The 16,104-nt window shown below is 40.2% G+C and overlaps 1 protein-coding gene across 1 annotated transcript in view; it reads right to left on the reverse strand.

Moving 5' to 3' along the window:
• Positions 1–1,764: 1,764 nt before the first annotated feature.
• Positions 1,765–16,104, reverse strand: part of gabrb4 (gamma-aminobutyric acid type A receptor subunit beta4) — a 64,872-nt gene continuing 50,532 nt past the window's right edge. Inside the window, exons 6-10 of the mRNA XM_056443621.1 lie at positions 13,164–13,301; positions 10,462–10,614; positions 8,791–9,047; positions 8,071–8,160; positions 1,765–7,762 (exon numbers count right to left, since the gene is read on the reverse strand). Of these exons, the coding sequence (XP_056299596.1) occupies positions 7,409–7,762; positions 8,071–8,160; positions 8,791–9,047; positions 10,462–10,614; positions 13,164–13,301 (992 nt within the window). The 3' untranslated portion in view covers positions 1,765–7,408. The remainder of the gene's footprint in view (positions 7,763–8,070; positions 8,161–8,790; positions 9,048–10,461; positions 10,615–13,163; positions 13,302–16,104) is intronic.

Consider the following 16,104-nt stretch of genomic DNA (forward strand, 5'->3'; position numbering starts at 1 on the left):
CACAATTCGATTTTTCATCAAAGTCCGACTTGCTGTTTTGGAGTCCCAACGAACATCAGCAACCCATCTTTTCTTTTACCACCAAAGGTTGTTCACTTGTACCAAAAAGTAATTTGGTGTCTATTCCTTGCTCAACCTGAAATGAAACAGACACCCACGAGTGTTGTCACAGTAGGAAAAGCACAGAGCACATTGGGGAACAGGGGACATTGTGGTTATGTGTTATGCATCTTATTAATCGCGAGAACATCAGGAAGCCCAATTGTGTGCTTTCTTGACAAAAGTATTTTCTATGTATCGTTTATCTATTTCAATTAGTTGGAACGCCATTCATTTCAATGTAGGTTCACCACTTTGCTGCAGGCCGAAATATCTAAAAAATTCGATCGACTTGGAAGTTTGTAGGCCTATTGACATTCATGGTGCCCAGAGGATGACTTCGCCTGATTGAATGGGGATCCCCCGACGTTTCCTTTGGCCCCAGCAACAGGTAAAAGTTTACAGTTATCTTGTAAAATATTGCAACATCTATTTGATGAACTGACACAAAAGTGTAAAAAGACATTCCTGATCCCAGAGGAAGTATTGTAATGAATTTGGTGATCATCAGGTCACCATTTTAATTAGTCTAATACTTAATTTAGTGACTAAATATCTGCAAAATTACATTCCCAACAGTTTCAGCTGAGCAAAAGTTAGCATGCTAATGTAGCAAACTAATGGTAAACATCAGCATGCTAGTGTTGTCATTGTGAGCATTGTGACCACTGGAAGCAAGGCTGTAGACGCATAGTCTCGTTAAATCTCTCTATAATAATTGTATTGAATATTGAATTGGAAAATAGTTGGTTACACTGGGCTGGGTTTCCTCAGTTGGATAGTTTCTCAAGATTAGCAACTGTGGCTTAGGAATGGTTTTAGAGTTTTGTGTATCAGTATTTCGAGGAACACGTCCACATTACATTTGATATCTAAGGACCGTACAGTGAAGTAATATTTTCCTATCGCGTCTTTTCATGCTGTAAATAGTAAACGCAGAGCTCTCAAGTTTTGAAGACAGGCAAGCGTGACATTTCCATCAGTAATGACAGTTTTCTTCGCGTATAATCACCTGAAAATAAGAATCATTTGGTCGTTGTTCCCTTCTTCACCGCCATGTTTCTGCAGTACATAATGGACAAACTGGCTCTAGATTGGGCCGTCCTCATTTTCGTGATGCGTTTAATCAGGTTGTTGTTTCACATAGCACTGGTGTGGGTAGAAGTTGTATACAAAGGCCCTCAGATTACTCTGCTATGAATCTATAAAATCAATGAGCTGGTTTGGACAGAAATACCTTGTTTCCTAATCCTTAGAGGCTGTATGTGGGACCATAATATGTCAAATGTCTTACCGGATCATTACTGTTCTCTGCTCCAGGTGCAGTCACTGTTCTCTTCATCTTCTCTTCGCCACCTAATATCTGCTGAGGCTCAAGCCCAGGGTGCATCCAGCAAAAAGAAAAAAAACATAGATAGTGTCATGTCCTCCAACAGAGGACAACAAGTCTCAACAAAGAGTTTCAGCTGCATTTGACCTTCCAACAAAACAAATGAATTATGTTGTGCTTTGTAGCACCCAAACCGACACAGACATGGCTCTATGCTACTTTATCCGACCTGTACAGCAGTACATCATTTGTACTTGTTTGTTGTCAACAATGTAAAAAAAATAGACTATTTATTAGTTCCTGAATTTAAAAGTGGGGAAATATTACACTTGTCAGCAGGTGTCACTTTGCGTCTTTATTCAGGAAATAGGGTATGAAAGAAGGTTTATTCTCATAAATGCGCAACGTTTTGTCATCAAATTAAAAGAAGATACTCTTGATTTTTCTTAAATTTAGTTTTTGGACTTTCCTAGTGTCCGAAAGTCCCAATCAAAAGCAAGACACCACCGAAGAGGTGAGCGCTCTGACAACAACCTGGAATAGCAATGCTAAATACCTGATGTTATCTTCTTAATTTGCAACATTGTATGCTATTTACCGTTTGTGGACTAATATCTGAAAATACATGAATAACACGTCAAATGAAACAATGTAATATATTAGTCCTCAAAGGGCAAATGAAAAGACATTAGCTTTCTTTACTGTATAAGCCTTTATTTGTAAAAAGTCTGTTGTTTGAATGATAACCCTTTTTATACCACATACTTGAACACCTTGTATTTGTAAAAAACACATTTTGTTCAAACACCTAAAAAAGCTGATTGACACTATAACATTAATTTGCACTGACAAAAAAATACAACTTCATACTACACACAAATGTTGAATCCATGAGTACTGATACTCCAAATGAAATCAAACACCTTATTAAACAACTGAATCAAATAAGCGCCCAATGTGAACAAAACAATTACAGTACAAAAACCAAATGCATTTTTCTTCCAGTGCCAGTATATCAGATGAATTACATTTCCTTCTTATGATAAAACAACAACAACAGTAAGAATAACAATCCATAACAAATGCTACAAATACAATAAATCAGAAGTGACCACTTAAATGAATCAAATCATTTACTAATTCATATTGAAAAATAAATGGACTGTTGGTCTCGCGGGTTTCTTTCTTCTCGTTGCCAAAGTGTTGGAAAATCTTTCTTACTCACTGGTTAAACATGAGATAGTCTCCCTGGTATGCTTTTTCAAAGAGGGAGTTATACTGATGTGTAACTGGGAATCAGCACAGCTCCTGCAAGCATCATCATACAGTAATCCACAACAGACCATAACCAGAGGCAACTTATTGAAGATAAAATACAAGGAACACCCACTCGGTGTGCAATCACATGGCTTATGTTCAGATGCTACTGGTGAGCATCCTTTACATCCTTTGTAGTTGAAGGGCGATTGATGTTGATGCTAATGCTGAACCTGATAAATCTACAGCATGCACTTGGTGCATCTATTCCAAATTGTGTGATTTACAGCAAATACATTGTATAGAAGTATATATTCATGATTCGCACGAATCACACCGTGTACGTTCTACATGTTTACATTTTTCCTCCAGTTTTACGAACAGTTTGTTTCACAAGATTTAAATAGCTGGCTGTAAAACAAGTGCAATTTGAGCATGTAAACACTGGATCTTTCTTTTCCTGGCTGTGAAGATGAATCGGATGACGTGGAGTAAAAATATCTGAAAATAAACCTTTCAAAACTCAGGTCATGCAAAACAAAATCTACAAGGTACAGACAAAATAATGACTGCACCAGCAAAAGCTCTTCCAACAGTGAGGAGTCTGTCAGCCACGTTATGGTGTTTGGTGGATGAAATTTGTTTGCATGTTTGTGGTCCACTCTTTTATTAGGGGTTAGCGTCAGTGTGATTCATAACTCGTCATGCAAATCTTTCATCGGGGAGCGGTATAATCCCAGATGAAACGCCCCGGCCTGAAGGGCGGGGTCAACAAAAAATGACGTGATTCATAACTTTTATAATTTTAGAGCCCAGCTGGTAATTATAGCACTGATGAGACGGTGTAATCACACCACAATACCTAATTACTTGAACAGAACCAACGGGCATTTGTGTAACAGATTTTTTTTTTAACTCGTTGCATTTATCCAGGGGACAACTTCTTATCAATTCCCTCACGTAGCTAAACATAATTAACTTCCAGGAGCTAGACCGCATGGACGTAGACTTCTATTATTAGCAAGTGAGCAGCTGCTCTCGGGCAATTGGCTAAGTGCCTCGCTCAGGGGCACACAGGACTGTCTTATTGAGGAACAGGAAAGAACATCCCACTCGCCTTCTTAAGGCTATCCTGCTCCTCTAGCCGAACATGCCCGTAATATTTTGATCAGATTCATGGACGATTCTATGATTCTTAGTTGATGGCTGAGGTAAACGCTGCGGCGGGTGTACCGCTCTGCAATCTGCGGCAAATCCCAAATTCTGTCTTGTAAATGGGAAAAGCCTCACGAGAGAATTTCATTCAAGATGGCACCATCCCATTCGCTGACAGTGAACCAAGGCGTACTACAACTCCCAGGAGTCTCCAGCAGCATTGGCATTAGCCTTGTTCGTGAGGGAGCAGGTGAACCAACACAAGCTCAGAGCCACCAGAAACTCCTTCACTGTGAGAGGACTTTGCATTGATCGCTCCATTATTTTGTTCACACCATGTATGTCTTGTGTTTCATCTTTTAGGTTTCGTTTGCAGAAGTATGCCAATGCTAGAGAAGCTGTCCATGCCGTTAGCAGTGAGGCTAGCTGGTATTACGAACTGCCATGTTTTTGTTCATGCATTAAGAACTATTAAGTGAAAGATATCATATTTACAGTACAATTCACATGTAATTACACATATACACTAGAGGCAAGAAAATTCACATTGAAATCAGTTCAACACTTTTTTTTCTCCTCCTCTGCTCCTTGAACATATGTGTCAAAAGAAATCTATTTTCTCTCTTGTATAAGCTAATATCCTAAAGTAAAAGCGTAGATAAGAAGATCCTCACAGCTTTTGGAATGAATGTGCTGATTTCATGTCCAGTGAAATGAGTGGTGAGTATATGTTGCGAGCATGCAAGGGCTGCTTAGGTTCTCCACTGTGTGTGTTTGTGAATTCATTAAACATATGCATCAACTATATCAACAACAAAAAGTTGAAGTTATATTCGTTTCTGGGGATAAACCGACCTGAATGAGAATTTGATACTTGTAAATGTAAACACAGGGTAGATGTATCAGGCTTCTTTCTGGTCACACATGTTCATTGTTTGAGTTTAAATAACTCTTATGGTTGCCTTTAAGCCCCATATTTCTACAGACAATATGTGCTTTTCTTGCACTGGAAAGAACAGTATCCCACGTCCTCACACCCTGACTCTACTTTTAGTGAAGATCCATCATATTGCCTTTTTACAGTTTGTCAAGCTGTTAGTGTGCAGACCAGGACGGAAAACTCATTTGTAAAAGGGTGTTATTAGAATGAAGCTGCATTCACTATCTACTGACTATTACCACCTTCCTGTGTTTTTATTCTAAAGGACAAGGTTACCTGAAAGTGTGAATGTGCACCCCGGTAATCACCACCTCAAGAGGGCCTGAATACACCCTGACTCAGAGACTTCTAACATCATATAACCAACCGTGGAGTGATATATACTTTGGGAACACAATCAAGATATGCTCTTTATCTTATTGCAAAACCCAATTGGCACAAAGATAATCTAGTAATGACTTCACTGAAGCGTCTCAGACGAGGAGTTTGAATAGTAGCATGCATATCTCAGAGATTGTTTGGTAAAGGGGAACTCCACTGATCTCACCCACCAAAGTCTGTTTACAAGTCTTGGAGAGAACTACTGCATATGTGGAGAAGAAAAAGCTTCGTAATGCCTTTTGTGGCTCCAGAGGGAGCTGTCTGATGTCCGGTAAACGTCCTCAAGTGATGTCACTCGAGTCAGCGTGTGAAGACGATGAAATAAATCTGGGCATGTGGAGTTAGAAAGAAGTGAGCTTCACAGACCGCTCCTAAGCTCTGCTTGAGCCGAGCGCCTCAAGGCTACATAAGGGGCTACCAGCGTAACACACCCATGTTTAAACAAAGGATGATGCTACCGTATTCAAGTTCATTGCATTTCAGTCTTGACTCACGACCATTTGGCAACTTTTGAGGAACTCTGAATTTGTGCACACATGCGACCATTTCAGCCGGTACTCTGAACAGCCACCTACAAGATAAATTTCCTCTTGAGTTCTTTAACTTTCTTTCGGTGGCTCATTTGGATTCTACAACTCAAAAACATGTGATTATACTATCTAATTTCCCCCCAAAATTCAAGGTCCTCGACTACTCCCCCCCCCCTTACTTTGCAAATGAACCTGAGCACTGTGTGTGCGTGTGCGTGCGCGTGTTTGAGATCAAAACCAAACAATAATGCATATGGTGTATAGGCCTTTTGGTCGTTATTTCAATTCATGGCTATTGATCACACATTTTCTCCACAAAAATCCCTGCATCATTCCTGATCAGGCTGATGCTTCTGATCCTCTGGGTTTGGAGCGTTTGTGTGATGGCACTGATTGAGTTAAAGTGTAAAATGTTGAATCCTCCTCATCATGTCTTCTGCCCGGGCTGCCCGCTATTATCCCAATCAAATAATCTTGCCTTCACAAACTGCTCAACGAACAAACAAAGAAATACTGTATACTGAACTGGTCAAACTGTGGGCTGATATGTTGACTCTTTTGAATATAAATACATGACCTCACATCTTTGCTGTGGAATAATCTTGAACGAATTACAAAAGCACTCCTCCCATTTCCGTTTAGCAAACACAAAGCAGGATATGACGTCAATGAACTCTGCGTCTAAAGAGCAGGATAATCAATCAATAGGAGGAAATAAACAGTACAAGTATACTTTCATGAGAATACTGAATGATAAAATGTATCGAATGTTTTTTTTTCACACAATCAAAATGAGTAATTCATACCTTTGACTCTTTTATCTCATAATGCCCTAGCTCTAGAACATGTTCCGACACTCTGAAATCACAGTATTTTTCAAGACAAAATCATATCTACAATAATCAGCACTTGTTTTCAACCATAATGAAAAATACCCCCCCCCCACCCCCCACCAAGGACGTGTTTCTAAAAATAGCATGAGAAGAGAAAGGAACACAAGTTTGCGTTGACTCTGGGCGGGAATGTGGCGGTCAAACATCCCGTCCATGCGAGCCTCTAATGGAGCCCATTAGGCCAGAGCGGATGTCTGACAAAGAGAACGATATCACTTCAAAAAACCCAAGAAACAACACATAATCCAAACAAGGTTGCTGTACATAGTAGAACCGGAGATTTCCGTGCATGTTATCCATGGGCGATGGGGGGGGGGGGGGTCAAGGATCTCACTCTGATGCCTGAACAGACGAGCCACCGCTGATTTCATGAGCTGCAGTCGAGGATTTCTTGATTACAATAGGTATCAGTAAAAAGTCAATGGGACTCTGAGACATCTTTTTCTCCCTCAAGAGTTTTCACTTTCACTTTTTTCTTGTTTTTTTTAAAGCAAAAATATCATGCAGTCTTTAGTTCCGAAACCCCCGGGTGGGATCTTGTGTTTGTTTGTTTGTTTGTTTGTTTGTTTGTTTCAGCAGGAAAACGAAACGCAAAGCCTTGAAATCTTCTCACAATTATTCTTAAACATTCAAGTCATCCTATTAATACTTTGTACAGCAGAAAGGTCCTTCAGATTTCACACGTGTATATATAAATATAATATATATAAATATGCATATACATATGTTCAACTTGTATATGTGTATACATATTTTGGAACTGTATCAAAGCCAATCTAATGTGCTCTCAAAATATGGCCCATGATTCCTAGTGGGATGCACATCAATTCACATAGTACAACCAGTAGATTAGGTTGAAAAATCCAAAAGTGATTGGGAAAATGACCCGGGACCACTTGTCAATGGTGCTAACATCTGACAGGTTTGGGATTTTCAACTTGAGCTTGGAAGAGCGTCGTCGTAGCCGACAGTTGGCCCGGCTCCGCATGGCGCTCCGATCCAGCGAGCGGTGGCTGAAGCCATCGCGGGTCGCCATGGGCTTCCTGAATTGGACCCCGGAGCTGTCGAAGGACATGACCGAATTCCGAGAGTCACTGACGCTGCTTCCCACGTCCGAAGGCATCACTTCGTTGTTCATCTCCAGTGTGGTGAGGAGGATGTTTCCATAAGCATCCACCTGCGAGGAGATGGGGAGGACACTACAAGTCAGGAAGAGCTGTAATGTCGAGCAGTAGCACCAAATCCCCTAAATTATTAAACGTCTATCAAGCCCACACTCCCGTCCCCCCAGCTGTCTCAATGCAGGGATGATATGGAACGTAAATTCTTGCATGCCACACAAATAGTTAGCACAGAGTTTCTCTACACAGATATCTATTTGTTACTTTACACAAAAAGGTGACAGAAGTAATTTGAACAGCCTTAATCATCTGACTTTACTGTGAGGTCTGGCCTACAGCTGATAGGATTTCTAAATAAATGTACCCCAACTTTTCTTTGTTCCTCGAGATACAGATTTCTTCGCTTTGTAAATGACCTGACGGTGTTGCTTTGATACGGCACGGAAATGGAGTCCTTGCAATGTGAAAGAAAAATGAAGAGAACATTAAAACGGCTATAAAATCCCAGCAAATAAGCACATTTTCTCAAAATTACACAATGCATTAGACATAAAGTTAACAGTCAAAAACTTTGAATACGCATAGCATTTAGTACTTCACATACAAAAACACTGAGGAGGGGGATTCATTCACTCTGACTAATTCAGCATCCGCCATTGCCAAATGTCTGCATTTTGATAGTTTGTCCAGTTTAGTTTGAAAATACACGTTAAAACATAAGGTAGCAGAGTGAGAATGAATGAAGCCTGCAGCATAAACATAGACAACCACCTAAATAAGAAATGAGAATGTTTTACACCACTGTTGGGCTAGATGAATCGCTACCTCAATGAAAAGGTCTGTGAACGATAAAAAGCAGTCAGTGCTCGAGGTAGAAACAATGGATGATGGTTGGTGAATACATATTGGACTGTGGTGGCATCAGTATGCTTCTGGAAGATTACTTGTGGGAATACTGCATAATATGTGTCTGTGGATGAAATGGCTGTGGCTAGAAATGTTATGTGCAGAACATTGGCTGGTTTGTACTTGAGCCCTGACTGACACGGAGAGTAAAAGAGAGGTAGCAGATGAAGATGCAAACCTGTTCCCTCAGGCGCTTCTCTTCGTATCTTGTGCGCTCGTTGTTGGCTTTGTTCAGCCGCTCATTGATTTTCTTCTGTTGCGCAGGGCCCCGGCCAAAGAACACGTAATTTACAAAGGCATATTCGAGCAGGGCCAGGAACACAAACACAAAACAGCCCATGAGGTAGACGTCGATGGCTTTCACATACGGAATCTTTGGGAGAGTCTCCCTAAGGTGGGTGTTAATTGTTGTCATGGTAAGCACCGTTGTCACACCTGAGCACAGCAGCACACACAGAAACAAAGAATTCACCGTCACACACAGAAGTGGTTCACACCGACATCATCTGACCTCCGTCACTGTAGCTCAGAGACGGAAGAAGTGTTCACATCATTTAGAAAAAGTAAAAACAAATTGTGAGAATACATGCATCAAAAGTACAATCCTGCATTCTAAATGTGTAAGTAAAAATGCATTATTATCAGCGGAATGCATTTTGAATAAAAAAGGTGTCATTAGGCAACAGAACGGCATGTAAGACTATGATATCATTTGATTAGCAATATGATGCATTTAAATGTTGTAGCTGGTTAGGTGAATCTAAGTGTAACTACTTTATATCCTGTTTCAAAGAAACAAACTTTGAGTCGGGGGGCCGCGGTGTGAACCCAAAAGTTCACTGAGTCACATTACATTATGTCATAATGTAATATCAGCTTAAGTTGCGAAACAGACTTATTTTAACCCAAACGGTGACCTTTCTTTCTAACCCTAAGCAAGAAAGTGTGTAAGTTAAACCCAACCGCGACCCAAACCTTCTACATCAAGATACTACGCAAAGGGTTCAATATCATTGTAGTTAAGTAGAAGTATAAAGTAGCAGAAATTGGAATTACTCAAGTAAAAATGTAACTCCTGGGAAGTCCAGTTCTTAAATAAATGTATTTAGTTACATTCCACTACTGCGGTAGTTTTCTACATTAATGCATTGTTTGATGATTTAGCTAAGTGCACTATTATCTAATAAACAGAAGTTTCAAAAGTTAAATGTTCTCAATTTGGTTACAGTGTCGTCTGCTACTACATAAATAGAAGCATGAATAGAAGTTTTAGAAAATTGTTATTGCTATACATCGGTCAAATTAAGTTGCCTATAGAACCCCTCTTATTTTGTAATCTGGCCATTTTTTTCAAAGGATTTGAGTATGTGTTTATGCAAAAAATAAGTTAATGACAATGATAATATTTTTGTCAGAGATATGAGAGTGTGAGAGAGCTTCTTTGTCCACACAGTAATTTAAATGTTTTACCATCACAAAAGCAGTGAGGGGGTCAATGTGCCATTATTAGTTCTACTTTAAGGAAATGTGGATACATTAAATTGTTTATGTATGTTTCTCAGGCTTACTCATAATTATTCATCTCAGATACACAAATACTACTCATCACTCCATCCTTGGACATAAGGGCATTTCATTTGGACATCAGCGTGTCTGCTGTTAGTGTTTAACACCTCCAGTTGGCTTCAATCGAGTTGATAGCTTCGAGTGCCAGTACGAGTAAACAATGTGCACAACAACAGTGAACCTGTGTCAACCGGTTCACGCTGTTCGGTCCAGTGATAGTAGCTGGGTTTTAACACGGACAAGTTGTAAGTTTGATGATGCGGCGGCGGTGGCTGTTTCTTACCCAGGGCCACCCGAGCTGCAGAGGCATCGTAATTGATCCAGAAGGAGACCCAGGAGAGGATGGTGATCAAGATGGAGGGCATGTATGTCTGCAGGATGAAATATCCAATGCTCCTCTTAATCCGGAAACTCAGCGAAAGCCTTGGATATGAACCTGTGAGGAGAAAAGGATCGAGCGACAGTTTGGAAAAGGGCAGGGAGTCAGAGTGAAAACACATCATTGGAAGGAAAAAAAGAAGGGGAGAAGGGAGGGTGGGGCGGGGGGGGGGGCATTGGCCTAACCTAAGAGTTCCAAAGTCTGCACTTTGACAACGCGCAGGGTCGTCATTTCTCCATTTGTTCAGATGGAGCACTTAATTTCCCCAAAGCGATGGATTCCTTCCCAGGGACGAGTTCGATTCCAATTAAACATGGCAGAAAGTCGCAAACACGGCAGATTTTTCTGCAACCCCCTATTTCAGCAGGCAGCTCCAGCATCCCTCTGAGAGTTGTCACAGAGAGCTGCTCTGCTTTTCTTTTGCACTTTCTCCGTCATCTAAACATTACCAAAAACATCATTTTAGAAGTGCACAATTGCAACGCACGCCTTTGCACTTGCAATGTGGCAACTCATTCCAGGTAAATATCAGTGCCTGTGCCGAGACATTAATTGGTCTTTCGACTGCACTTTAATTCAAACAACAACAACTATGCAATGCTGATGCAATTAGCACTATGTCTATCAAGGCAGGATCTCTCTGCATAAGCTATAACTGTAAATGTACAATGTTGGAGACAATCAAAATTGGACTAAATATAGTTACATTCCATTCCATGTATTCTATCTTCAGTTTTATTTCCAAAACGTCACCAAAGAGAAAAGGCTTCAGATAAGCGTGATGGTTTTAATCTAAAAGGCTATTTGCTATGGGGGAACACACAATGATTAATGACCTCATCATCTCCAGGTTCCTGTAAATCTTTTAATGAATCAATACCATAGCAAACATACTTCATCAAACCTGAGACAAGCGGCTTAGATCACCCAAGTACATCCGAAATTAATAGGGGCGACAAATGTTCACGGGTTTCATTAAACTCAAACATGAGAATTACACTTGAATTTGACTTGTGTCTTTCGGGTAAGCATTATTGGGCTTTTTACATTCTTGAACTTGTCTGAAGTCAGTGAGCCGTCTCTAAACAGTCAGTCAGAGATTCAGTTAGAGAATTGGAGGCATACTGTGTAGTTTGAATCCAGAAATTCCTGCTCAGTGGTAGAAGAGGGAATCCGATTGTTTACTTCCAGTGAAAGAAAAGTTTGACATTTTGAGGAATACTCTTATTCACTTCCCTGCTGAGAGTTACATGAGGAGAGTAATCCCACGCTCTTGTCTGTGCACTGTAGACAGTTAAGGTGCGTCCACACCAAAAGCGAAGCGATTTCTCGCGTCGCCCAAAACGCGTGAGTTTACTCGCTCCACCATTTGCCGTGTTCAGGTCATAAGCGTTGAGACCCTCCGCGAGGGGCGGGGCTTATCTCCGTGTCTCGTCTCCGTAAAGACCATCATCATCTCCTTCATCCACCAGAATAACTAACCACTAGTTCTGCTTTATATTTGTCGTGGACATCCCACACACTAACGCCCTCGTGTTTGGGTTCATGACATCACCCGGAGGCTCACACAGCTCGGTCACTTTCACCGATGAAGTTAATGTTACGTCTGAAAGACTTCCGCTTCCAGCGCTAACGAGAGCGGAACTCAAGAGTTGATTGGCCCGAGTTGCGAGATTACCGCCTCAAAGTTTAAATATTTCAACTCGGGGCGAAAATTGTGCCGCTGCAAACGCGTCGCCCACATCGCGTCGCCCCAAACGCTGCGCCCGGGAAAATATCGCGTCTATCGCAGCCACACGTGTCTGTACGTTGACTTTTCATGGGATTCGGTCGCGCGAAAAAATACTTTCGCTCTTGGTGTGAACGCACCTTTAGTGTAGCTCGGTTTAGCATGAAGAGTGAGTCAATAAGCCGGGCTCTGTTGGTGAAAACAAATCGGCCAAACTAACTCGGCTCACACAGAAGTAGAAGTAAAGTAAACAAAATAAAAATACTCATCTTATATTTATATATCTTTTAAATCATAGTTTCTTTTTAGAATTAGTCTCCAAAAAGTCTTCACGCTTAAGTACATTTCTGTACAAAATGTTGTAAACATGTTTTTTTCTTATTTAGTTTTTAGACCTGTGTTAAATATTTTCAATTTATATTGAAAGATTTCCGATCATTCCGTCCCGTCTGCTGATGCCGAGACCCGTGTGTTTATCCAGACTTGACTTGACTAAGTAACAACAGCTCCTTTACATTTATTTTGCTTAATTTCAGGAACCGGAACACTGATGATAAAATATATCAGATTACTGTATTATGACTGAGGCAACGTTTAGTACTTCAGTTGACATCGTTTTTGTTTTTTTGTAAGTCAGTGCGCACGTGTAAATGGCTTCCGACAATCTGCTGCAGCAAAAAGGAAATTGTCTTCCTGCTCAATCCAAATATAATCATATTCCCCACAGTGACAATGACGTATCTACTGATGCCCCCACTCACAGTGGTGACACAGATCCAGATGTGTTTATAGAGCGGGCATGAATCATTTTGTGGATGCAGTGGACACTTGTATTCAAAAGCAGAAGCATTTTTTGTGTTTTTTACAACGGCCTTACCTGTGGTAAACATGACCTCTCTGGACACTAAACGGATGTCTACAATGGAAAACTGAGGTAATTCCAACTTCTCGATGCCCGTCACAGCTTTGTCCCCTCCTTGCCAGAAGAATACGATGTCATCTGTGGTATATCCATCTGTGTCAAGGTCAGGGCAAATTCAGGGCGAGGGAGGAGAGAGAGAAATAAAACATGGGGAGTGTAAGTGTGGTGAAGGAACAGTCATTAAAGATAACCATGTTTCTATTTAAAGCCGGTTCCAAGAGTATGGATAATGAGTGGAGGTCGCTCTGACTGTTTCTATCTATGGTTCATTGCAGTCATTCAGAGTAAGCAACCTAACAACGTATTCAGTTCCCTTATCTTGACTTTTAGAGGCTGTTGTATTGCAAGAATCTGTGACAAATTTCTAAAACAGTTCATGATGATACTCATTTTAACCTTCTACCTATCAATGGAACAAATATGATTTTCTCTAGTAAAGTGCTTTTTAACACATTACTTTGTTTTGGCAAGCGCAGTGTGAAACACACAACACCACGAGTAACATAAGCATGAATCATTGTGAAATCTGTGTGGTGGGTCAACAGCACAACAGGTTTTTAAACAATGGATTCTTTTTTGGGTTTTCCCATTAGTATTCCCTACACACTGTAATCTACCCTTTGGGCATGAGTTACAAAGCACCCAATAGTCAGAGTGAGATTTGTCAATGTCCACAACTCTCATTGTGATTACATTTTTCTCTCCTCATTCATTATTGCCAATATTATTAGTATCACACTGTATTTACCTGATCGCTAACTGCTTTGATTTAAAATGTCCAATAATTTCAACAAACATACATTTAAATAGCATTAGATTAATCAAAGTGACAACTGTAATCATTGAACTTTGTATCCAATGGCAAAACTATACTTGTCTCGCTGCAGAATTGTTTCGCAATACTAATTTAGCCATTAATGGACATTTCTACCTATTGGGAGGGCCTGTTTTTTTGTTGTTGTTTTTTTAGAAAGTCATTACACTTTTTGGAGGATGACTTTACATAATTCTGTTCAGTGAGACCTTCAAAACTAAAGCTAATTTACCGGAAGGAAGCCACCTGACAAGGTCTCATTCTGAAAACAATGTTATTCACTGTAACAGTTTTAAACATGTGATAATTAAAAACCATAACAAATCAATTTTCCATAGTTTACGTTATATAAGTTACAGGCGTAAATTAAAATAAGAGAACGTTGACTTTTGGTTTTACACGGAGCATGAACAGCTGTCTCCTGGATGAAATTCTTGCTTTGACCCGGTCCCCATGCAGATTGCTGCATCCTATAATTAGAAATGTTTTTTATGATACATCAAAAACAAATGTAAACCGGGAGAGATTACTTTTCCCTCGAAATGTAATTGACAATGTTGTTTTGTTTTAATGGGAATAAAATGTATAGGCGACCGGGCTGATCAAACTCAAACCTCGTGCTGGAGATGGGCCCGTCAGGTTGAGTTAAATAACAATTATTTTTCAACAAGACATCGCAGGGTTATCAAATGAATACTAAAGATGCAATACAGATTTTAGTCAGATGATGCGAGGAGATGGGCTTTAAGGAGACATGTTTTCTCCCGTGGAACCATGCAGCAGCAATGACGTCAATGAAAGTAACAACAAACAAACAAAATTCTTAATTGGAAAATATTTCCACCTGATACTCAAATCTGCGCGTTGTCTTGGCCTGCAATCACATGATCTACTGTCCTATGTAGCTTTATACCAATGCATATCTGCATTAACTGGAGCATGAATATATATGAACACAAGTCACTTGGTATGGTGCTTCCACACATTCACAACTGGCAGTGCAATCGAAAAAAATGACCACAGCAGAAGATTTATGTCAACAGACCAGTATGCATTCACTGCAGAGCAATTTCTCACTCTGAACAGTGTTAGCACATTTCACATTCTACTACCCCACACCCAGACCTGGATGGCATTAAACTCACTAAAGGACCGGGATTCATTACCATTAAATCACCCTCTGAGGTTATAGGGTGAGGAAATGTGACATTGTTCACGAAATTGAAACAACTGCCTACCTAATCAATCAAACTGATGGCTAATGTGCATGACTCCCACTAGTGTTCCATGAGCATTAACAGATATTCTTTAACATTTTTAATTCATGGTATATCCATATTTCATTGCCTACTGATGTCCCAGAGGGTAAACACTCTGCAGTTTGATCTTGAACAACAAGTTCCACAAGTATCTGCTGTATGGAGCAGGTGGTTTGATTGATGGAGTGTTCGATGAAAATGATCAAGCAAATGCAATTTTTAATTACACCGCAAGCACATTTTTCTCCCGGATATTGATTTATCTAAATTAAAGCATTTGGAAAAAAAACAGATGTGAGATGTCAATTGAATGATATCGTGTGAAGTCTGTGGTTTTTTCCAGAGTCAAGCTACCAGTTCACGAGCATGTTCTTATTATTGGATTGGATTCAATCTATGGTCATTGCACAGAGTACAGGTACACATGCAACGAAATGTATTCTCTGCATTTAACCCATCCTTAGTTAACCCTTACCACTGTTATGCTGATGATATCCAGCTCCAGATTTCTTTCAAACCGGATAATTTGGAGAAACTCTGCATACTCCATGAGTGTCTATCTGCCATAGAGAGTTGGATGGCAAATAATTTCCTCCAATTAAATGCAGCTAAAACTGAGGTGCTAATTATAGCTGCTGACCACATCGCGTCCAAAGCGGCACACCACATGGGGTCCCTTAAGGGAAATGTACGTACCCATCTGAGAAACCTTGGTGTAATATTTGATCAGTCGATGCTTTTAGAAAAACATGTCATATCCCTCACCCGCTCATGTTTCTTCCACCTAAGAAATATAGCAAAACTCAGGTCCATTATATCCCAT

This window comes from Pseudoliparis swirei, chromosome 3 (assembly GCF_029220125.1).
Source record: "Pseudoliparis swirei isolate HS2019 ecotype Mariana Trench chromosome 3, NWPU_hadal_v1, whole genome shotgun sequence".
Classification (NCBI taxonomy): domain Eukaryota; kingdom Metazoa; phylum Chordata; class Actinopteri; order Perciformes; family Liparidae; genus Pseudoliparis; species Pseudoliparis swirei.